This window comes from Babylonia areolata, chromosome 23 (assembly GCF_041734735.1).
Source record: "Babylonia areolata isolate BAREFJ2019XMU chromosome 23, ASM4173473v1, whole genome shotgun sequence".
NCBI lineage: Eukaryota > Metazoa > Mollusca > Gastropoda > Neogastropoda > Buccinidae > Babylonia > Babylonia areolata.
In genome coordinates, this window is record NC_134898.1 from 36,256,592 (window position 1) to 36,280,771 (window position 24,180).

The window sequence follows — 24,180 nt, forward strand, 5'->3', positions numbered from 1 at the left end:
TGTATCAAATACTGCTGACAGATCTAGGAATGTCACTAAGGATGCAAGTTTTTTTGTGTCTGTATTTGAGAGAAGACTGTCCGTAACAGAAAGAAGAGCTGTTTCTGTCCTGTGGTTTATTTTCGATAGGCTGACTGACAAATTTCGAGTAGACCTTTTTTTCTCAAGTGCTGTAACACAACTTTCTCAATAATTTTAGAAATGAATGACAGATTAGACACGGGTCTATAGTACTTTAGTTGATTCGTGTGCACGGATGATGCTTTTTCAAACGTGGGGTGACAATAGCCAATTTGAGAGATTCATCAACAGTACCTGACTCTATAAGTGGTTTACAATACTAGCTGGTGATCAAGGGGAGAAGATCATCTGGGCATGTCTTTAAAAGGTTAGATGGTAATGGATCCAAATCACAGTTCTTATTTGGAGAGTAAAGAATAAAATGTCTTACAGTCTTTTCAGAAACTGTTCTAAAACATGTCATTAAAACCCCTTTAAAATCATCAAACTGATCCTCTGGTGGACAAGCATTCAGTTCTTGTCGGATGTTAGCGATTTTATCAGTAAAATATGTACAAAAAGCATCAGGAAGATCCTGAGGAGGAATGTCTTTTGGCAGTAACAGTTCTTTGCTTTTGCCAGTCAGTTGGTTTGATACAGCATATAGCTGTTTGGACGTGGAGCACTGGCAGATGGAAACACTAAAGTGTTGACGTCAATTTTGCGGTGGTCTGCATAGCGTTCAGTGTGTTGCGGTCTTTGACATAGATCTCACGATGACTGTCAGTTTTTTGGAGCGCCACACGTGCTCGGCCTGTCGTTCCTGACGCTTGGCGGCCCTCAGTTCATCGGCCATCCAGGGAGCAGGACGGTCAGTGACAAGGCGGGTGGAGAGAGGGGCATACTTGTTCAGTATCTGACGGAAGCCGGTGTTGTATATTCTGAGTGGAGATGAGTTAGAATGATTTTCCTGCACAAGGGATTTGATGTCAGCGTAGAAAAGATCAACATTTATCATTTTGGTGTTTCGTGATGTTACAAGACGTTTTTTTTTTCTCGTTTAAGTCTCTGAAAAGGAATGTTGTAGATGACTGCCATGTGGTCAGCAAGGGCAAAGTATATGACCTGAAACTGGGGGGTATGTTCCCCCGAATCACAAGCCGATAAAGTGTGTGACCATGTTTGTGGGTGGGTTCACTTGTTTTTATCCGTGGTCTTGGAGCAGAGTACGCAAACGTAAGATGTCGGAATTGCTGGTCTGTTCACAATGAAAGTTAAAATCACCTATTAAAACTTTTTTTTTTTTTTTTTTTTTTTTTTTTGGCTGCCCCATCATCTGCACCGTTTCAGTGGCATTACTCCCACGCCGCTCATTTAGATTCCCCCATACACAGCCACACCCGGGTTCGTCCGTCGCAGTCCCAGCGTCGGCAGTCCACAGGGAACCATCGATGTTAGGTCGCCAGGAAGCCACACACCAGAGGAGACCCTGCACTGCTGCTGAGTCACTTCGGTGGTGTTCAGTGGTGCCTGTTCTGTTTTAACGTACTTAGGACACCACCTACTAAGCCCCCTACTAACGACAATAATGGCTTAGTCGCGGAGCCAGACTGAGTGAGCGTCCCTCCCAGAGTGGAGACCGCCACCACGTCCCTCAAACAGCAGCCCCCCATGAATCTGCTGACACTGACGACATTGACAGGACTCACCCCAAGCACGGAAGTGGAGGGGTATCGAAACTGAGGTCACCATGAGAGCAGGGCATGAAAGGGCACAGACTTTGAGACTATTTTGTTTATATTGATGACGATGAAGGAGCAGGAGGATGACGATGATGATGACGATGTTGCTATAGAGGTCAATTTTGGTTTGGGACTGCGTGACAAGGCTGTACTCTACGCTTCCTGTCATAATGATATCCCGGCGTTAACCAGGCCCGAGAGATACAGACACTTGCAGTGTTGGTCAGGTAATTAGAGCAACACACCCAAAGACGCATCCTTGAAGCGGATGACACTCGACTGTGTGGTCCCAGTCTCCCCATTTAAGCCCACAGCACACTCAACTCTGGGTAGGAGCCGGCCACGGGCCGAAAAACCCACCTCCGCTGGGATTCGAACCCGCGTCCTCCCAGCCGTCAGTCCGCGACGCTAACCACTTCGCCACGGCGGCTGGTACCTATTAAAACTAAGTCCCCTGCATCGAAAGTGTATTCTTCTAAGAGACTGGAAAATTCTGTGGTAAAATCCTGGATACTGTAGTTATTTTGTCGACTTGATGGAGGTCTATATACAGATATAACATGGCACACATAATTATTGCTTTCGAACTCATATGTTACGCCCTCAAATAATTTGTCGAGGGTTTTGAACGTTCAAGCATTTTGATTATGGCTCCTCATTATAGCTGCTATACCACCCCCTTTTCTAACTTGTCTGGGAACGATTTCAGTTTGTATCCCTGCGATGTCAGCTGTGCCATGAATGATTCGTCCCCATCTTTTTCAACCACGATTCAGTTGACAACACCATCAAAAGCTTTGTCAACAATTACGTCGTGGATACAAGACGCCTTCTGTCGACATGACTGAACATTGACACACACCAGTTTCAGATGTGACGGGTGGAAAGGTGTCTCAATCACTTGTACATTCCTCTCGGGGTGGATATAAATCAAGTTAGAAAAGTTTACTCTCACCTTTTGCCTCTTGTGTAATTTAGGTTTAGAAGTGTTTGGACTGCCTTGAATGACGTGTATCATGTGTGATTTAGAACTATTTGTGCTGCCTTGAATGACGTGTATCATGTGTGATTTAGAACTGTTTGCACTGCCTTGAATGACGTGTATCATGTGTGATTTAGAACTGTTTGCACAGCCTTGAACGATGTGTATCATGTGTGATTTAGAACTGTTTGTACTGCCTTGAATGACGTGTATCATGTGTGATTTAGAACTGTTTGCACTGCCTTGAACGATGTGTATCATGTGTGATTTAGAACTGTTTGCACTGCCTTGAATGACGTGTATCATGTGCGATTAGGTTTAGAACTGTTTGTACTGCCTTGAATGACGTGTATCATGTGTGATTAGGTTTAGAACTGTTTGTACTGACTTGAATGACGTGTATCATGTGTGATTTAGGTTTAGAACTGTTTGTATTGCCTTGAATGACGTGTATCATGTGTGATTTACGTGTATCATGTGTGATTTAGGTTTAGAACTGTTTGTATTGCATTGAATGACGTGTATCATGTGTGATTTAGGTTTAGAACTGTTTGCACTGCCTTGAATGACGTGTATCATGTGTGATTTAGGTTTAGAACTGTTTGTACTGACTTGAATGACGTGTATCATGTATGATTTAGGTTTGGAACTGTTTGTGCTGCCTTGAATGACGTGTATCATGTGTGATTTAGAACTGTTTGTACTGCCTTGAATGACGTGTAGGCTATCATGTGTGATTTAGGTTTAGAACTGTTTGTACTGCCTTGAATGACGTGTATCATGTGTGATTTAGAACTGTTTGTACTGCCTTAAATGACGTGTATCATGTGTGATTTAGAACTGTTTGTACTGCCTTGAATGACGTGTATCATGTGTGATTTAGAACTGCTTGTACTGCCTTGAATGACGTGTATCATGTGTGATTTAAAACTGTTTGTACTGCCTTGAATGACGTGTATCATGTGTGATTTAGAACTGTTTGTACTGCCTTGAATGACGTGTATCATGTGTGATTTAGGTTCAGAACTGTTTGTACTGCCTTGAATGACGTGTATCACTTTCCTTTTCCGTGTCCCTCCCCGACGAGATAGTTTTATGCGGGGAGGTTTAAGTTTAAGTTCTTAGACGTCATATCACTTCTTGTCATAACAGTGTGTGTGTGCACTGATCCAATGCAAGCAGCTGTTCTGTTCTGTCAAGGTTAGACCCTAATTACTCCTTGAAGCAGAAAATGAGCCTTCAGTTCTTTTTTTTTTTTTTTTTTTTGTGAATCAAATATATTTCACCGTGTAATTCTTCCTCCATTGAAATCGGATAACTACGTACGTACTGCGTCTCTCTCTCAGACTGCGAATATGCAAAATATATGTTTGTTCCTACACCCCATTGGTATGGTCCGCAGGTCTAATCAATGTACAATTCAGTGTTCGGCAGTATTTCTCTCTCTCTCTGCCTCCAACACTGGCCAAGTTTATGTGTGAAATACACTCCCCAGTACCAAATAATTTTGACTTGATGCTAATGATTTGGGTTCCTGTCAAACAACATGATGGACTTCACTTCAAACTCGGTCAGACAGTGAAGGCGATTCATTGTTTCATAGCACAGGAAAGCTGGCTGCAGCTGTTAAGGTTTACAATAAAGTTAAAAATGACCTTTTTAATAGGAGCCCTCGATGCTGATCCTTTTAATACGACCCCTCAAAGTTGACTGTCAGTCAAGTCGCCTGTGCCAGTGAATGGTTTTGTAAACTAAAGTCGCCCATGCTCGCTAAAGAGTTGTGGAAAGGAAGTTCCCTTGCAACTTGAGCAAAAACATGCAGCAACGGCATTGTTTCTGGAAAATAACTATCAACTCTTGTATGGCAACTTTAAGGATAAGAATCAGTTTGGAGTCTGTTACTCAGTTTGGTTTGTGAAATCTTCTGGAATTAAGCGTGATTTTGGTGGTGGTTGTTTTTGTAACATTCCAGTCCTACATGTTACTGGTTACCAGAAGTGATGATATCATTTTTCTGTTGTCAGAACCCACCAGGAATCGAACTCAGGGAATTTGGGTGAGAATCTGGTGCTTTGACCATTCAGCCATCAAGTTGCTCCAGTCCTCCATACACAGCAACACCCAGGTCCGTCTTCGTGCTTTCCATTCACTGTCCATGCTCCAGTCATTTTTTGTGTGTGAATAGAACGAGCTAATGTGAACAGATAATAGGAGCATACCATGTTTCCAATGTGGTGCTTTGAATGAGAAAATACGACAGTCTGACAGTTTTGTATATTTTGTAGTGCTTAAAAACTAGAATGTTTGGAAAATCTTATTCCTGTATTCAAATATATGTCAAATGGCATATCTGTAAATTTCCTTCCTTTTCTTTTTTTTGCCTTTCCAGGTTGGTAGTAGTGCTGCTGTTGCTTGATGTTTTCTGATGGTGTGTTTGTGACCATGCATCATGCATGAGTTTGTGTATTTGTGAATACATGCACGTGTCATAGCGTCTGTATGCTTGAGTATGTTTGTGTGTGTGAGAGAGTGTGTCACAGTGTGTGTGTGTGTGTGTGCGTATGTGTGTGTGTGTGTGTGTGTGTGTGAGAGATAGAGAGATTCTATGCATGCACATTTTGCAAACATGATTCAAGAATTTTACATTCATTCTTTAACAAAACAGAATTAATGTCCGTCCTCTCAACACACCTTTAGACAAGAAAAGAAAAAAACAAACAACAACAACAACAACAAAAAAAAGCCAACCAACTAACAAGATCAACCAGCTTCTTTTATTCTCTCCGATAATCACAGAATAATGCAATATGCCTGACATAATTATTTTTGACTAGTGCATGAACCTAGTCTACTACTAACATAACACACGTAACACGACAATCCTCAAACCATGCATAAACCACTCACACACTGCTGTTTGAAAGAACGAATAGGAGAAAACTTCTCAGGAATGCTTGGCAACAGCAGATCATTTGTTTTGTTCAAACAGGGAGAACAATGTGGGAGAGAAAGCTTCATGTCTAATGTTGCTACACTAATGACAGAATATGAAAATAGGCTAAGTAGGTGGAGGGGTGTGGGGGGGGAGGGGGGGGGGGTGAGGTGGGGAGAGAAAATAAAGACAATGTTTTAATCCAAGAAAAAGTATGCAACACATGTAACACTGATCACTGATCTTTTGACTGCACCCTCTGTCCTCCTCCCACTCTTTATGCAATTTGTTAAAACAGAATCAAATCTATATTTTATTTCTCAATTCCCATCATCTGTTGTCTTTTCCTACTAACCATAATTTTGTAACTAGTTACAAAGAAACCGACTGTGCAACCTGAAGAGAATGTTCTTGAATGATAGGATTGGGTGATAAAGGGGATATGACATTTTGACAAGTCAGTGACATTATAAAAAGCCCAGTCTTGTGATCAATTGTGTAAGCTGTTTGTGTGTGTGTGTGTGTGTCCTGGGCTCCCACAGGTTTTATAGAAAAAAAAAAGAAAGAAAATAAATAATCATGGATTTTTCCACTTCCTTGTTAGTAAATTTCAAGGACTGTAAATAATGTACTATCAACTCTGACACTATAATTTTGTACTTTTTTTTTTATTTTTTAAATCAGCATGCACTGAAGAAAATGTCAAATTATTCAAGGGAAATAATTCAAGCAACACGCATGCAGAGCAATGTCATCTGCTGTCATGTTTTTGAGGTGGTCAACCAGGGTTAGCACTTTTCTTTTTCTTATCACCATCTCTCACTCTCTCAATCATTTATTTTTTGAGAACACAGTGAACAGTTTTGCTGACATGAACAGCAAGATTATGGTCCACAAGTGCTGAAACACTGAACACTTTTTCAGGAGTTTCTCCTTCCAAATTTCCCAGGACCTGTGGTAACCCGGTGTTCACTTGTGTGACACAACAACCGTTACCTGTCAAGCCATACCTTGCAACACCACATGTGGTTAACTTTGTCACAAACATTTTATTCCAATTGCAATATCAATTCAGTACATGATGGTATGTCACAAATACACTTAACTTTTTTTTCTTTTTCATTCCGTAAGTCTACATGGCGAAAGTGTAAAATATACTTTATTTTAATTCACTCAGTCTAAAATCACCAACTCTGGTGAACAGACTATAAATAATCTAATATCACTCAATGTGGAAAGATGTTTGATTGAAGACTTCAACTACTATAAATAAATGGACCTAATTAACACTGATTGTTCTCTACAAAACCATATGACGATATGGGAAAGTACTGAACAAATAAACAGTTCTCAGAGAACGAAATACCCAGCCTGGTAAGGCTAATGCAGCTGACATGGATTAATGAGTTAAAAAAAAAGAAAAGGAAAAAAGAAGGCGTTGTGGGGGTGGGAGGAACTACAAACTACTGAAGATTATACTACTAACCGGAAACAGCACAGCGATGTTTCACTACATTCTGCCCAAAACCAAACGACCTGTGGACGAGTTCTACTATATTGTATGTATCTAATCAGTGAATCGACGGTTGGGGTTGCGTCCGAAGAGAATGTCTCTGAGTTCTGGCAACATCTGAAATTCAGAGAAAGAACAACACACGGTCATCAAAACAAAACGTGATTCACAAAAAGTCAGGAGCACTGAATAATGAACAACAAACAAGTGAAGGATTGATTGCTGGCCATCACAGGCATGCAACTTGATAACCTTTGAAATATAAACAACAATCAAGTTACTTTCTAATAATAAACATCAAGCAAGTACATAAAACTATTGTCCATCAAAGGCACACACTTCAAACTTCTGAATAATAAACAACAAACAGAAGAAACAACTGTTCCACATCAAAGGCACACACTTCAAACTTCTGAATAATCAACAACAAACAAGCAGAAGAAACAACTGTCCCACATCAAAAGCACACAACTTGATAACTTTGGAATAATAAACAACAAGTAAAAGCAATAACTGTTTTCCAATACAGACACGCACTTTTATAACTTTTGTAATATAAACCAACATGTAAAAGAACAACTGCTGTCCATCACAGGCAAACAACTTTTGAAAATATAACCTGACATGTAAAAGAACAACAGCTGTCCATCACAGGCAAACAAATTCTGAAAAAATAAACTAACATGTAAAAGAACTACTGCTGTCCATCACAGGCACACAACATTTGAAAATATAAATCACCATGTAAAAGAACCACCGCTGTCCATGAAAGACACACACATTTAACTTTCAAGCCAACGCTTATTTCATGCTGAATTTGAACTTGAGTTGATATGTTTTATTTTACCATAAATATGCTAGACTTACTGTTGTAAGTGATGTTTCTTTGCCTGTAAAGGAAATTTTCTTCCTAAAATTATGTTTAATTAGCATACTTACCATGACCTATGCCTTATTTGCATTGGCTGTGTCCATGAGTGAATGCATGTGTGTATGTATGAACAGAAATAGGTGGGAAGACGGATGAAATAAAATGAAGAGCATCTGAGTGGGAAGCATTCAGCCTCAAAATGGAAAGGTTGGCAGGCCGAGAAAAAAACAAAAACAAACAAAACAAACAAAAAAACCCCAACAATATCTGCCAGTATTCTCATTACCCACCTGACCAAAAATCAGGTCCAGCCGACTGTCCACAGTGTTGGTCACTTTCACTTTCTCTGAACGGTTCAGCAGCTCCACCCCACCAGACCTGCACACACAAAGCACATACATTATATACGGTAATCCTCCTCCTACTACCACTTCTCCCTCAACTCTGCGAAGAGTCACTGGAGTGCGCCGCACTTCTACACAAAAGCTACGCTGGTATGGCAACATAACAAGATCCAATGGCCTTGCTAAAACAGTCCTCTAAGGAACTGTTGCGGTTGGGAGATGGGAGGAGGGAGACGGAAAAAAACCCCGATGGATTGACGACACTGCAAAATGGAAAGGGACATAATTGTTCATTAAACATTATAAAAAAAAACCAACCCACCCACATTCACACACACAAGATACACACACATGCACAAACACAAACACACACATAAACACACTGTGTCAATAAAGTATCACTGACACCTATGTGCATTAAAAGACATGACAATTCATATCCATGCAGTTTTCACTGCATTGTTGCTGGGGTTTTTTTGTGTTTTTTTCCCCACATACACATGCTTGTTCACACACAGAAACAATCATTTCCCTCTTCAGATGTACAATAATCAAGTTGCAGAGTTTAGAATACATATTTGTCCAGTCAAATCGCACTAAAATAACGATCATTCATGCACAATTCTCTTTCTCTCTCTCTCTCTTTATACAGATATAGACAAATACATAAATACCAGCTGTCCCTGCATGTGGAGACAGTCCTCCTCTGGTGTCAGGAGCACAACATCCACCTGACAGCACGACATGTCCCAGGCAAGCTCAACATTCTAGCAGATTACCTCAGCAGATCCCACACAGTGCTACAAACGGAGCGGACCCTGTCACACTCAACACTTCAGCTGATCTGGGACCATTGGCACAAACCACATGTGGATCTCTTCGCCACAAGGTTCAACTTCCGCATCCCCACATACGTCTCCCCAGTCCCAGACCCGCAGGCCTGGGCCGTGGACACCCTGTCGATCAGCTGGTCCAACCTTTCGGGGTACGCCTTCCCCCCACTGCCAATCATGGGAAAAGTCCTCAGAAAGGCAAGGCTGGAGAGTGCCGTCCTGATTCTCATCGCACCCCACTGGCCAGCACAGCCGTGGTTTCCCGACCTTCTCCACCTCACTCACGTCCCCCCACTCCGCCTTCACATCGGCAGACACTCCCTAGTTCAGCCCCGCTCAGGCATTCCCCACGGAAACCCAGAGGTTCTCAACCTACACGCCTGGCTACTGTGCGGGAATCTCTGTCAGCACTAGGCGCCTCTGATGACACAGCCGACCTCGTATGCAGGTCACATCGCAAAGGCACTCAAGGCGTTTACTCTGCACACTGGAATCGCTGGCTCTCCTGGTGCTCTACCCACTCAGTCAATCCCACACACCCATCCAACATGGACCTCGCCAACTTTCTCGCTTTCCTCTCCTCCTCCGAAGGCCTCTCCGCCTCCGCAGTACGCGTCCATCGCGCTGCAATCAGCTCCACTCTTCGGCAACTAGGCGGACCCTCTTTCTCAGATGACCCCCTGCTTAGGGCATTAGTCCGAGGGGCTTCCCTCAGCCACACACGTACATCCCCTCGGTCCCCTTCTTGGGACCTGTTTCTGGTACTACAATACCTCCGCAAGGCACCCTTCGAACCCCTTGCTATAGCTCCCTTCAAGCTACTCTCAATGAAGACACTCTTTCTCGTCTCACTCGCCTCAGGCAGACGTTGTAGTGAGGTCCATGCCCTCAGTGGTGTCACACAGGATATAGCCTTTGAGCCGGACGGATCTATCTCACTTAGGTTCCTCCCTGAATTTCTTGCCAAAAATCAGACTCCCGATACACCCTCTCCCATTCTTTTCATCAAACCGCTCTCTTCCATTCTAGCCCATGATGACGAGGATAGATTCCTCTGCCCGGTCAGGGCCCTGCGCATATACCTCAAAAGGTCGCGTCCTTTCCGAGCGTCCAAGCGACGCCTCTTCATTAGCTGGAACCTAGACCATCCACGTGACATTAGCAAAACGTCGCTGTCTCGATGGATAGTCAATGCGATCAAAGGTGCATATGCAGACGTAGGTTTGAGACTCGATGCCTCCTCAGCCAGAGCGCATGAAGTCAGAGCGTGGTCCTCCTCTCTTGCCCTGGCGCACTCAATACGGCTACAAGACATCTTAGATGCCGCATACTGGAAAAATCCTGCCACCTTCATCGACTTCTACCTGAGAGACGTCGCACGCCTGCGGGATGATGGCTCAAGAGGCATCGCTTCTGTGGTAGTTGCACAGCAGGCTATCGCAGCACATAGACAGTAGAACAGGCTAGCCCACCACCTTGTCGCGCTATTCTGCACTAGTTGGGTCACGGTTAAGTATGTGTGATTAAAAGGAAATTTTCTATCTAAAATTACGTTTAAATAACATACTTACCGTGACCCAAATTTAAGACCCTCCCGGCCTCCCCGCTTCCTGTTCTCCCTGCTCGCTGCGCTGCTGATGGCATATTGCCGTCAAAAGAGGGCGATAACCAGGGGGACAAAGGGGACGTTACCTACTTCCGGGAGGTTATCGGCCGTAGTTCTCTCATTTTCTCCGCATAGGGGGATAGTAGTTTGCACAGGACAGGAATGTCAGACCCCTGCCGGAGTCTGCACTAGTTGGGTCACGGTAAGTATGTTATTTAAACGTAATTTTAGATAGAAAATTTCCTATAGTACAGGAAAACAAGTGCAGGTTATGACAAATTTCTTCCATCACTGAAGGGGTGGGAAGAACTTGAGTGTGTGTGTGCGGGAAGGGGGAAGGGGGAAACAATATCAATCTTTCGAAGACAGCCACTGCTGCAGGGAGAAAGCCACTGTATGCTAGTTAAAAAAAAGAAAGAAAAAAAAAGAAGGATGTACTGGAGGTGGTTAGGTGGAGGGTGGTGTAGAAGAGTGGGTATGAGAGAAAAGTCTTGTCTCTGTTGAGGTCTGGGCATACAGGATATGTATGATGAGTGATGCATGGAGTGTGATGATTTTGTGTGTGTGTGTGTGTGTGTGTGCCTGAACGCAAGATAATGTTTGAGTTTTGTGGATGGAAGTATGTGCACCTTGCTAAAAACAAAATGACATAAAAAAACATACCTGCATAACTTTTATGCAGGTATGTTTTTTGATGTTGTTTTGTTTTTAGCATTTAAATGCATGTTGTTTTTTTTTACACATCAGTTTTAACACTGTACAGCGCTTTAAAAAGTAAATTATTATCATTATTCCTCTGACTACAGAGCACAATTGACTAAGTTTTACACAGAAAGGCGCTTAACAGATAAGTAAATATCATTATTATTATCATCATATTATTGATATTCTGACAGCAGTGTACTTACACATCACTGCCCAGGTAGTGTTCTGTGTCCAAGGTCACTTTGATCTCCTTTGTCCCTTTGGTAGCCTTCTTGTAGCTCTCGATGGCTGGACCCAAGGCCTCCTGACCATACAATATGAATACACAGGTTGATAAGAAATTTTCTGCTGGTATTACTTCTGTCTTCTACAAATAATAATGTTATGTTGAATCCCGCCATATTTATTTACAAGTCATTGAAAAGACGTAGTTTCATGATTGGTTAAATAGAACACACTTTTGTTTGTGTAAGCATGCAGTAAAATTATATCCTTATGTTTATTTATTCATACAAAACATATAATAACCCCTTCAAATGGGGCCATGGACTTACTGAATAAACAATCGACGGGCGCAATAGCCCAAATGTTAAAGTGTTGGACTTTCAATCTGAGGGTTGCAGGTTCGAATCTCGGTAACGGCGCCTGGTGGGTAAAAGGTGGAGATTTTTCCAATCTCCCAGGTCAACATATGTGCAGACCTGCTTGTGCCTGAACCCCCTTCATGTGTATTCACAAGCAGAAGATCAAATATACATGTTAAAGATCCTGTAGATTTCCATGTCAGCATTCGGTGGGTTATGCAAACAAGAACATACCCAGCATGCACACCCCTGAAAACGGAGTATGGCTGCCTACATGGTGGGGTAAAAAAAGGTCATGCACGTAAAAGCCCACTCGTGTACGTATGAGTGAAAGTGGGAGTTTCAGCACATGAACGAAGACAAAGAAGAAAAGGAAACTATCGTATATAGGATGGTATGTATATCAATATATCTATATAGAGAGAGATATATAATGGATGAGAAAGAGAGAGAGAAACGAATTAGTTTGATGCAGGAAATGGAATAAGCATGCATGCTTCTTTGCATCCAGCCCTCAGGCCAAAAAAGGAAAAGAGAGATAGATCTCTCCATTCACGCAGCTCACACACTATGCACAAGGACAGCACAGTGCTGCACACACAACACAACCCACAATGTGACATACATAAACACTGTGTATATGTGTGCGTGTGTGTGTGTGTGTGTGTGTGTGTGTGTGTGCGCGAGCACGTGTGGGCATGTGTGTGCATGTGTGTATGTTTAATGTATAAACTGTGTGAAATGAGAGAACAGTGCAATGAGTTGCACATGAAAAAAATATGAAAATGATAGGGTTTCTTTATATTACTGTCTTGTTTTTTGTTTTCTTTTTTTACTACAAGGTTCCTTTGGTTTGTAGAGTTGTTCTTTTTTGGTTTATTTGCTTTTGTACAAAAAGGAAATTTCATCCATACATTAGATCTATGAAAGCAGACTGAATTCACAGTTCAAAGCAGACAAATAATAATAATCATTATCAATATGGCGCTGAATCTTATGCATAGACAAATCATAGCATTTTCACACCAGTCATTCACATGCATACATAACTCTAAACTAGAGAAACTGAAGACAAGGAAGAGGCAGGGGAGGGAGGCTATCTTGGGAAGAGGTGGGTTTTAAGGCCAGACTTGAAAGAGCTGAGTGCGGACACTTGACGAAGCGAAAGAGGAAGTTCATTCCAAATGCAAGATCTAGAGACAGAGAAAGAGTGGCAGCAAACAGTGGAGGGTCTGAATCTGGACAAGCGTACAAAGTGTGGCTGCGAAGCCGATCGTAGGTAGCAAGATGGGAGTGTAGACCTTCACAAGGTCTACAAAACCAAATGGGTAGTACCCACCCTGTTTAGTCCACACCTATCTTCACAAGGTCTACAAAACCAAATGGGTAGTACCCACCCTGTTTAGTCCACACCTACCTTCACAAGGTCTACAAAAACACACCACTGCCCACCCTGTTCAGTCCACACCTACCTTCACAAGGTCTACAAAAACACACCATTACCCACCCTGTTTAGTCCAAACCTATCTTCACAAGGTCTACAAAAACACACCACTACCCACCCTGTTCAGTCCACACTTACCTTCACAAGGTCTACAAAAACACACCACTACCCACCCTGTTTAGTCCACCCTCACCTTCACAAGGTCTACAAAAACACACCACTACCCACCCTATTCAGTCCACACTTATCTTCACAAGGTATACAAAAACACACCACTACCCACCCTGTTCAGTCCACACTTACCTTCACAAGGTCTACAAAAACACACCACTACCCACCCTGTTCAGTCCACACCTACCTTCACAAGGTCTACAAAAACACACCACTACCCACCCTGTTTAGTCCACACCTACCTTCACAAGGTCTACAAAAACACACCACTACCCACCCTGTTCAGTGCACTCTTACCTTCACAAGGTCTACAAAAACACACCACTACCCACCCTGTTCAGTGCACTCTCACCATCACAAGGTCTACACCCTGTTCAGTCCACACCTACCTTTATAAGGTCTACAAAAACACACCACTACCCACCCTGTTCAGTGCACTCTCACCATCACAAGGTCTACACCCTGTTCAGTCCACACCTACCTTTATAAGGTCTACAAAAACACACCACTACCCACCCTGTTTAGTCCACCCTCACCTTCACAAGGTCTACAAAAACACACCACTACCCACCCTATTCAGTGCACTCTTACCTTCACAAGGTCTACAAAAACACACCACTACCCACCCTGTTTAGTCCACCCTCACCTTCACAAAGTCTACAAAAACACACCAAATGGGTAGTACCCACCCTGTTCAGTCCACACTTACCTTTACAAGGTCTACATCCTGCTCTCTACAGCGGAGAATCACCACAGGTTCCAGCAGCTGGTACAAGCCCTGCCGGAACAAACAAACAAACAAAAAATATATTAATACCAGTGATTTCCAACATTTCACTTTGTTTTTTTCCATAAAGCTGAGCTGGCACACATCATTTTGTACATTTCACTTTTTCATCAGTTGAGCCAACACTTGTCATTTTCCACATTTCCTTTTTCCATAAGCTGAACCTCAACTTTTTTTATCTTATTTTTTTATACAAATATTTCAGACCTCTTTCTTGTTTTTTTTAACTCAGAAAGTCGATCCAATTAAAAGCTGTCCACGATATTTCAACAGGAGTTCTCAACCTCTATGAATGCTACAAGTCTCGCATCTGCAGGATTTTGTGTTTCAAAATCTTTAGCAATATTAACTCACTCGGCGACAAGTTTTCTCCCTTGCTTTTCCCCACAGACGGCCCATTTGTAAGGGTTTAGAAAAAAATTACAAAAAATACAAAATACTGTGTAAGAAAATGAAACTTTCAGAACTGGTTTATTACATGTTGAGCTATTACATATAAAAATATCAAATTTCTCATCTTATTTTTACAGTTTTGCCATATGTAGAAAATACTGCCAATTTTTCACCCCGAGTCACCATACACATGCTCACTTTCTGCATTAAATTCGCTTTCTTCTTCGTCATCATCCACCTCTTCAATGTCCGACCCTTCAGTTTGTAGCATTTCAAGTACCTCGGCAACCCTAAAACGTTGCCGTCACTGCCTTGTTCGCTTCACAACATTCTGAGAAGAGCCCGCTTTGCTAACAGGCTGGCACGCGAGCAGACGACCGGTCAGTGACTTTGTCAGCGTGTGTGCGAGACAGGCCACACATCCCAGGCTGACCAATCATACTGTTCGATTGTGGAGTGACCCAGAATAGCGCAATCTGTTTGGCTAATCACAAAATCACGTGTACAGCGCATGATGGAATTTTACTTTTGGAAAATGCTATTCCATTCCTTCGTCCGAATCCGAATACGTTTTGTGTAGGAATGCGTGAGCATTCCTTCGTCCGGAAAGAGCTAACCAACTCCCATCACCCCCCCATAAAAAGGAATTAAAAAGAAACAACAAAAAACATACACACAGTGACATACCCATGCATCCACCCAATGTCTATCACTGTCTGGAAAACTAATCCGCCTACATTCCCAGTCTAGGTGGTGGTATCAGTGAAGGGGGCGGATATATTAATAAGCAGGCATCAACATACCAGTTGATGCAGTTTGTTGAGAATTGTTCTTTTTCTCTAACCCACAGACCAGAAACTATTCAAGCTGACTTCTCACCTGCCATAAATCTGGCAATGACCCAAATAAAACTTTGACATGCAGTTTGTCGAGAATTGTTCTTTTTCTCTAACCCACAGACCAGAAACTATTCAAGCTGACTTCTCACCTGCCATAAATCTGGCAATGACCCAAATAAAACTTTGACAAAATGAAAATTTTTTTTTTCTCCCAAAAATCTGGATTAAAGTGGAAGACTTGCACCCCTAAATCTGACAGTTGTGTTGTGTTGTGTTGTGTTATTTTTTGTCACAAGTTTCTCCGTCATGCAACGCCACAGCATATATATATGTATACATTTTTTTTCCTGTATGCAAGTACATTTATTCTATTTACAGTCAAAGGGGATTCTTCAACAGAATTATTTTTCCAGGGACAACCCTTTTGTTTCTGTGGGTTCTTTTGCATGTGCTAAGTGCACGCTGCACTCAGAACTTCAGTCTGTTGTCTGATACTAATGACTAGCAATCCGTTAGCAGACTTGTAATGCAGGACTGTGAAACAGGACACAGGCAATTACAATGCTGAGTCAATGATAATCTCTATGGCTGGGATTGGATAAAAGGTTTCCTGTGCCACCCACTTCATTACATACTTGTCAGCGGGTGCATGCACACATGTGTCACAGTGTGTGTGTGCTTGTGTGCATGTACATGTTTGTGTGTGTACGTGCATGTGTGTGTGTGCACACGCGCATTCTTGCATGTGTGTGTGCATGTGAATGTGAATACCCATTTTTTGTAAAACGCCTAGAGCCCTGTCAAAAGAAGAGGCACTATATAAATTCATATTATGATTTATCATTATCATTATTCTCATTATTATCTATCACCCACCTGAGCGATGAGTCCCACAAGAAGCTCCCTGTACCGAGCTTTGTCAGATGCCACCTTGCTCAAGCGGACCCGTGCGTCTTCCAGCATTGCCTGCAAAGAAATGCGCTCTCACTTTCCAGAACTCTCACCATGTGATCAGCTCAAGCAACCATCTGATAAACATGAACCTGGGTTCCCAATGCCAAATTATGGGGGGGGGGTTGGAATTACAAGGGAGATAACTGTTAACTTTGCAAAAATATTGTTCTCTCAATACAGAACTGGCCTAAATTCACCCCCACTCCCTCAAGGTCAAATTTATGTCCATTCACAGGCAGACTGAGAGAGAAAATATTTTCTCTCCTACAGATGCTTATATGTATATGTGCACAGACACACAGTGACATACATTCACACCCTCATACACGCACATGCATCGCATACTCTTGCATATATACCCATCCAAAGATGCAGATAAACACTTACAAGCCACTATAGGACGAAGGTTTAGTGGTCAGGGCAATGACCCAAATGCCACTACTTCTAGTCAGTAACACTGACCACCACTGGGGGATAATGTGCTACGACTCAAACTGGATCAACATAGTCATATCCAACTCATTTCATGACATCTGAGAGGTGCTTGAATGTCCTGGTCATCACTGCCTGTATCTCCCAGCCCAGGCCTGTCTGACTCCAGAAACCTGTTATAAAATGACACTACAAGGTGGGTTTGTTCTGTCCAAAATGGATATCCACAGAACTTGCCCCTGCTGTTAACCCTTTGAGCCCTGACCACAGTTTTACCGGTGGTGGGAGGGGTGGCATAATGCCTGGCCACCGGTTGAGTGGTGCGTAAACACTTGTGTCGTGTTTTGCTATTGGTTGACTTATATTGAAGAGCCAATCAGAAAAACCGTAATATTCTGACGTCAGCGAACGTAGTACCAACATTGCCCCGCCTTTTCAATGTGTTTTGTGCATGTGCTTTGGATAAAAAAGATCGATTTCTACCATGAAGTGTGCAGAGTCTCAACCTGACACGCCTCCTTTGAACAACTGATTCTGCATGCTCAGATTTTTTTTCAACATCACTATCTGTAGCAAAATCATCCCATTCGAATTCCACCTCACTATCAGAGCAATCATTGTCATACTCTACTTCCGATAAATCATCAAGCATATCAATTACTTGCAGCGTTGTGTACAGTTGTTTTCTAGCACGTTTTGTCCCTGATTTCTGCCCTGACGGGCCAGGTTGAGACTCTGCACGCTTCAAGTGTTTACGCACCGCTCAACCGGTGGCTGGGCATTATGTCATTTTTCTCTGCTAACGGTAAAGCGGTGGTCAGGGCTCAAAGGGTTTAATACCAATTATTTGCAAATTTTGGCTCAGGACCTCAGGCAGAAGGGTTTAAATTGCTCAGGAACTCAGGGCTCAAAGGGTTAAAAGGGTTGAAGTTGAACCTTGAACACTGGTGAACACTGGATCAGAAGACCAACGCCGAACTGATTCTGCCATGGTGCCTCCTTTTGCCCCACTGACCACCCTGAAGACGAAAACCGCCCAACGCTATCAAGCTCTTTGAGACAACACAACTTAGAACAGCCACACAAAGCGAAGAGCCTATGCTAATGCTGTCATGATTATATCGACCGGAGGTAGTGGAGGAAGTGGAGGAGGCGTGGGGTTGGCGTTGTTGAGAGAGGCAGAGGTAGAGGGCCCAGAGTGATCGCGAACTGATTGTGATCATGCCTTAATTTTAGCCTGATCTCCCAATCGAGCGACATAATTTTGCGACCTGGCTGAAGACATAATTGGACAAAAAGCAGAAATGCCAAAGAATCGATAATGTCAGACCCTTGCTGGAGTCTGCACTAGTGGGTCATGGTTAAGTATGTGTAATTAAACTTATAAATAAAGCTCTGAGGTCAAATGGATAAACTGGAAACTTCCATCCAGAACCACCATCATCCCACTTTTTATTAAAAACACCCCAAAAAACAAAACAAAAAAAAAACCCCAACAACAACAAAAAACAAAAAAATCAACACACAACAAACAAAAACTCTTAACAATGGAAATGAGAGAGAAAAAAAAAAAGCAAACAAAGTTATCAATATCTGTAACCAGTGAGTGGGAGTGACAGAAAGACAGAGACGCACAGAGAGGCAAAGAGTTTGGCACAGAGACCAGAGACACAGCGAGACAGTCTGAGCGAGACAAAGAGACTGACAGACAGAAATCACCTTGATATGGTCCTCTCTGGCTTTCAGCACTCTGAGACGGGCCTGGTTCAGCAGGTTGGAGCTCTGACTATAACCCACCAAAGACAAGATAAAGTTTATGATTAAAGTCAGTAACACAACAATAATAATATGTGTATTTTCTTTTTTAAATTGGAATATTCAACATGCAAAGGCTTTTTTTTTCTTTTTTGCACAACTAATTGTACATGAATCAACCCATTCAGTGCCTTTAAGACATCTGCTGATGTCCTGCATAAACTGTTGCCATAGCGCCTATAAGACGTCCACTGATGTCCTGCATCTATTCTGATTTTTCTCTCAGTAGAGTTTAGTTCATTGAACATAAATAGACTCTGAAAGGTTAGCTTGATTGTGTTGTAAAAATACTATTCAAATGAGTATACATCAGGCAGGAGACCCCAGACCCCATTCTTCTTGATAATGATTTGCCAACTGGAGCACATGAACATGGGTGGAGAGGGGGTTTGCCTCATTTGCAAAAGTGGCGTCATAACCTTTGGCAAGCAGAGACAGTGGTCCCAGTCAACAGATGAATATGGCTTTGCAGGCTGTTCAAATGATTCTAGATAAGTTTATAACAATGGACATGGATCTTTGTTGTCTGATTTTTTATTTTATTATAACTTGAAGGTGATGACAAAAAAGTGACCAAACTGACTGTTGAAAAGCTGACACTGTTCAGTCACTGTATTGAAGCAGACTGCTTTGTTTTATTGACTGGCAGTGATGGCAGTGTATACAGGTGTGCCTAAAATGGGAAGGGGGAAAGGGAGGGTAGAGATGAGTGGTGTAAGACAAAAGGTTGTATGGTAGTCAGAGGGTGGGGAAGTGGGTGTGGCTCTGGACTGAGGGAAATCCGTAAGCTGTTGTCTTCACTGATTATGCCGCAGACTGGACAACTGCCAACAATCCATACTTTTCATGAAACCCAACATTAAACATACAAAAGGCAGGAAACACATATTTTTAGTTTTCACACTTTTTATCACTGATCAGAGAACAACTACAGACTTGTTCACTGAGGAAGTAATTGGCATGCATAGCAGAAGATTTTTGCCAGCCCATGTGCAGCATATGCTGAATGAGTGTCATCAAATTACTTCCTCTGTAGGGGGACGTTCTTTGGTGTTGCAAAGCTTCATTGCCCAGTTTCTGTATACCTGATGTACCTTTATCAGTTAATGTTGATTGAACCAACACTTATCAGGACAGAAATTCATTTACATGTATGCAAGAGTTATGACTGTTTTCATACACTTATAACCTGTTTTATTTTCATCTGTGGGCATAAACTGACAACAAACATGTCATTTCCAGCTGTATTTTGTATGTTTTATTTTGGATGCTATTCTGTGGTGGTGGAAATACACTTTTTTGTTGTACAAAAATCAGTATCTTCACTCTGAAATGCCTGAATAGTTATTTACATTCAAATTAATTGTGAAAGAAGCTAAGAACAGAATCCTCATTCAATTTCCTTTACAAAAACATTCACTTTCTTTTTATCTCTCTTATAGTTTTGTGTTAATTTTTTTTTTATTATTATTTTTTTTTTTTAATAACTTCTGAATCTTTCAAATTCCCTGACAAGGGGGAGCACTTTTTTTAATCCATCATTTTTACAAAATTCCACGGCACTGAATGGGTTTAAGCAATGAAATGATTAAAATTTTCTTTTCAAATCATCAGTGTGTGAAATACACTGTAAAAGATACAGTAAAAGTAGTAATCACAAGTGACACACCTCATATACTTGGACAAAGTTTCTGATGCCAAAATTCAGTGATGCACTGCAAGAAAGGATGCCAATCTCTATACTTCATTTTTATGATTTCCAGTCTCTTTTAACTGAAATTATTTCCAATAAAATAATGTTTATCTACATACACTATGATGTGACCCACTGGTCCAGACTCAAGCAAAGGTCTGACTACTGACCTGTGCAAAATACAACTTCGCTCAAGTAGAAAAAATAGATGGTAGCTGCGGCTAGAAGCCTGCCTACCTCAGTGTATTACCTCCCTTCTTTTTACCCAGGCTTTCTCTTTTCCGGCAGCCATCTTCAAATTCTGCAGCTAATACTGTTTTCCTTTTCAGTGGAAGACAAAGACCAAAAATTTTTCTTGGAATGTAAATTATGGCTGTTCCCCTTGTAACCGGTTAAGATTGGTCATGTGCCCCAGAAGGCAACGATTAGTGATTATGTTGACAACATTGGGGGGAAATTGCAAGCACTTGAAAGAAAGCCAGCTTTAGGTGGCACCTTTAGTGATTTTCTTTTTACAATTTTAACCATTCTTTGCATCTCAGGATCTACAGCATGTAGACTTGCAAATCTTAGTAGCAGAAAATCTGTAGTTTCAGGACCCTGGCTTAAATGATTAACTGAAGTAACGTCACCAAAATGTTTGCTGCCACACTATCTTTCAAGGAAGCATACTTTTTTTTCCATTTACTCAGTTTTGCTATACTAACACACCGCAGGTCTGATAGGCTGGCACCTGTGTTTGTCACACTTTTGTCATGGGTACCCTTAAGTTAGTGTGCTGTGTTGCGTTGTATTGTATTGCACTGTCTTGTAAGTTGTATTCTTGTATTATGTTGTGTTATATTGTATTGCATGGCATTGTATTGGATTGGTTGGATGGAATTGTGTTTCTCTTGTCACAACAGATTTCTCTGAGTGAAACTTTGGCTGCTCTAATTCCAGGGAGAGTGGTCCCTACAATGCAGTGTAACCAACACCCTTTTAATTTTTTCTTCTGCCTGCATGTGTATTTGTTCTCCTACCAAAGAGAATTTTTCTACAGAATTTTCCCAGGAGCAACCCTTTTGTTACCATGGGTTCTTCAACATGCGCTAAGTGCATGCTATACAGTGGACTACAGTTTATGGTCGCATCAGAATGACTAGCATCCAGACCATCACTGAAGGTCTAGTGGAGGGGGAGAGAAAGTATTGGTGAGTGTGGGATTTGATCATGTATTCTCTTGCTTCCTTGGTGGGCGCATTACCACTAGGCCATCGCAAAAAGTATGACAGAACTAACAAGACTCACATTTTCTTCTGCAGTTCCACCTGTTTTTCACGACGCTCATAGTGTTCCATGATCTTCACACGCTGTTGTTGGACAAGGCGGCCCTTCTCAATGTTGAACTCTTCTTCCGCCTACAGATAGCAAACAGGACACAACACATCCATCACAATGTTACACACACACACACAAAGCGAACAAGATACATATTTATCTGCACATATCACATGATCAATCACAATCTTATGTATTTGATTTTGAGTCAAAACAATACATGCACACACACACATGCGTGTGTCCAATCAAAGAGAACAAGATACACTTTTATATACTAAAAAAAAGAAAAGAAAAAAAAGAACATATTACACAACAGATCATAATCAAAGCTACAGTTCATGTACAACAAACCCATGTTAAAACTGATATGTTACAAATCAACATAATCAAGAGGTCTGACAGAAATAATGACACCTTTGCACTCACTTACATTGGTCATTGGTGCCTATATTTCTTACCATTATGACTCACGTTTTTATTAAAAGAAAAACAAAATCACAAAAAACCACATGTTTGCAATTAGCAAAAAAAACCAGAAGAAAAGATCACAGTATGTATAACATCAGACAGCAATCTGTATTTCAAAGACCTGAGTTTAATCACGGATGAAGGACTGGTAGATGCATAACTGCATAAAAATCAAAAGACACTGTATAATATAGGTTTTCTGCTTCTTCTTTCTTTTTGGCCAATGACTCTGAAAGTATCAAAAGATTCAGAGTAGCTTGCTACTCATGTTTCAGTCTGTGTCAACTCAAGGTCACGTACCTTAGCATCGATTTCCTCAGCTTTCTCGTTGGCTTCCTGCTCGATGAAGGCCATCATGTGCTTGATCTGTACAGATAATTTCTAGTTGCCACAGCAGTTGAGAGGGGAAGATGATTTTAGGATAGATGGAAAAGCAAAGCAAAATAAAAATGTAGAAAACAGAAGAAAAAAGCACACACATGCAAGGATATATATATATATATATATATATATAAAAGCATGGGAAAACAAAAGGAAACACACTGTGACAGTGACACCACACGAAAATGTACCCTAAACAAAGACACACCCCAAAAAATGCACCATTACCAATAACACAATGGATGATCATTGTGCAAAAAATGACGATTTAGTTTGTGAGCAAACATATAGCATACCTCATTACATGTGACAGTTTTCAAGAACATACATGCAGAACTGTGCATGATTGACAGAGCAAGAAAAAGAGCTGACTCCAAGAAGCAAGAGAGGCAAACCAAGCGCAATGGACACTGATGAGAGAAGTACATAGTTAATGGACAGTACCAGCAAATATACATGTGATCTTTTTTTTTTAGTTTGTCACACTTGTACGAATCAATAATTAGTGAAGAAACATTAACAAAGAAAAATCCAACAACAAATATACATAATGCAAATATATAATCCAATTTTGAGTTTCACAATATAATGTAATATTAGGAAAGAAAAGTTAACAAAGAAAGGCAGATGACAAAGAAGAGTCAAGCAATATACATGTGATGCCTTTGGATCAGTGATGTCATGATGAACACAGGATAGAGGTGACATTGTCCACTGATGAAAAAAAAAAAAACACCCAAAAAACCAACAACAAAAAACAAAAAACAAAAAAAAACAAACCCCAAGGAATACTTGATCCAAAATTGCTTTCACACTTAATACAAAAATGATAGTAATATCTATTCCACCACACTAGTCACTACCATCAAAGAACATGTATACAGTCATACACACACCACTGATTCACACAAAACACAGATGGTATGCTTACCGCATGTTACTGGAAACTTGTGCAGTACACAGCAATAGACTTAATAATGAAAAGTTCATTACAATGTAATATAATTACCAGGGTTAGTTCTATAATAATTTTACAAGTTCTATGATTTTTTTGTTTTCTACGAAAATTTCCAACAGTTCTTACTCCTCCCATGAGCAGTCTGTACTAGTACCTAATCTAACTCAGTAACTGTTAAAGTTATCATAATTATTATTATTATTATTATCATTATCATCATTATTACCAGCAGTAGTAGTATAAATCTAGTAACATCAGTACCATCACTGCATTTTAAAAATAATAAATAAACATAGAAATTAGAACTTAGTCACTGTGTCTGTGCCGGCCATGATCACAAGTGCTGAAACTATTTTGTTTGTGACTGTGCCTGCTGTCACAAATCATGAAAAGAGACACAAACACATCAT

At 41.2% G+C, this 24,180-nt stretch overlaps 2 protein-coding genes across 2 annotated transcripts in view; one reads left to right on the forward strand and one right to left on the reverse strand.

Moving 5' to 3' along the window:
- Positions 1-4,820: 4,820 nt before the first annotated feature.
- Positions 4,821-24,180, forward strand: part of LOC143297653 (uncharacterized) — a 47,410-nt gene continuing 28,050 nt past the window's right edge. The window contains exon 1 of the mRNA XM_076610071.1: positions 4,821-4,849. The gene's annotated coding sequence lies outside the window, so the exon portion shown is untranslated. The remainder of the gene's footprint in view (positions 4,850-24,180) is intronic.
- The window catches only part of LOC143297835 (V-type proton ATPase subunit E 1-like), a 19,291-nt gene continuing 590 nt past the window's right edge, over positions 5,480-24,180 (reverse strand). Inside the window, exons 2-9 of the mRNA XM_076610352.1 lie at positions 22,732-22,797; positions 21,931-22,040; positions 18,852-18,918; positions 16,623-16,712; positions 14,437-14,505; positions 11,732-11,832; positions 8,331-8,418; positions 5,480-7,286 (exon numbers count right to left, since the gene is read on the reverse strand). Coding sequence (XP_076466467.1) covers positions 7,224-7,286; positions 8,331-8,418; positions 11,732-11,832; positions 14,437-14,505; positions 16,623-16,712; positions 18,852-18,918; positions 21,931-22,040; positions 22,732-22,797 — 654 coding nt within the window. The 3' untranslated portion in view covers positions 5,480-7,223. The remainder of the gene's footprint in view (positions 7,287-8,330; positions 8,419-11,731; positions 11,833-14,436; positions 14,506-16,622; positions 16,713-18,851; positions 18,919-21,930; positions 22,041-22,731; positions 22,798-24,180) is intronic.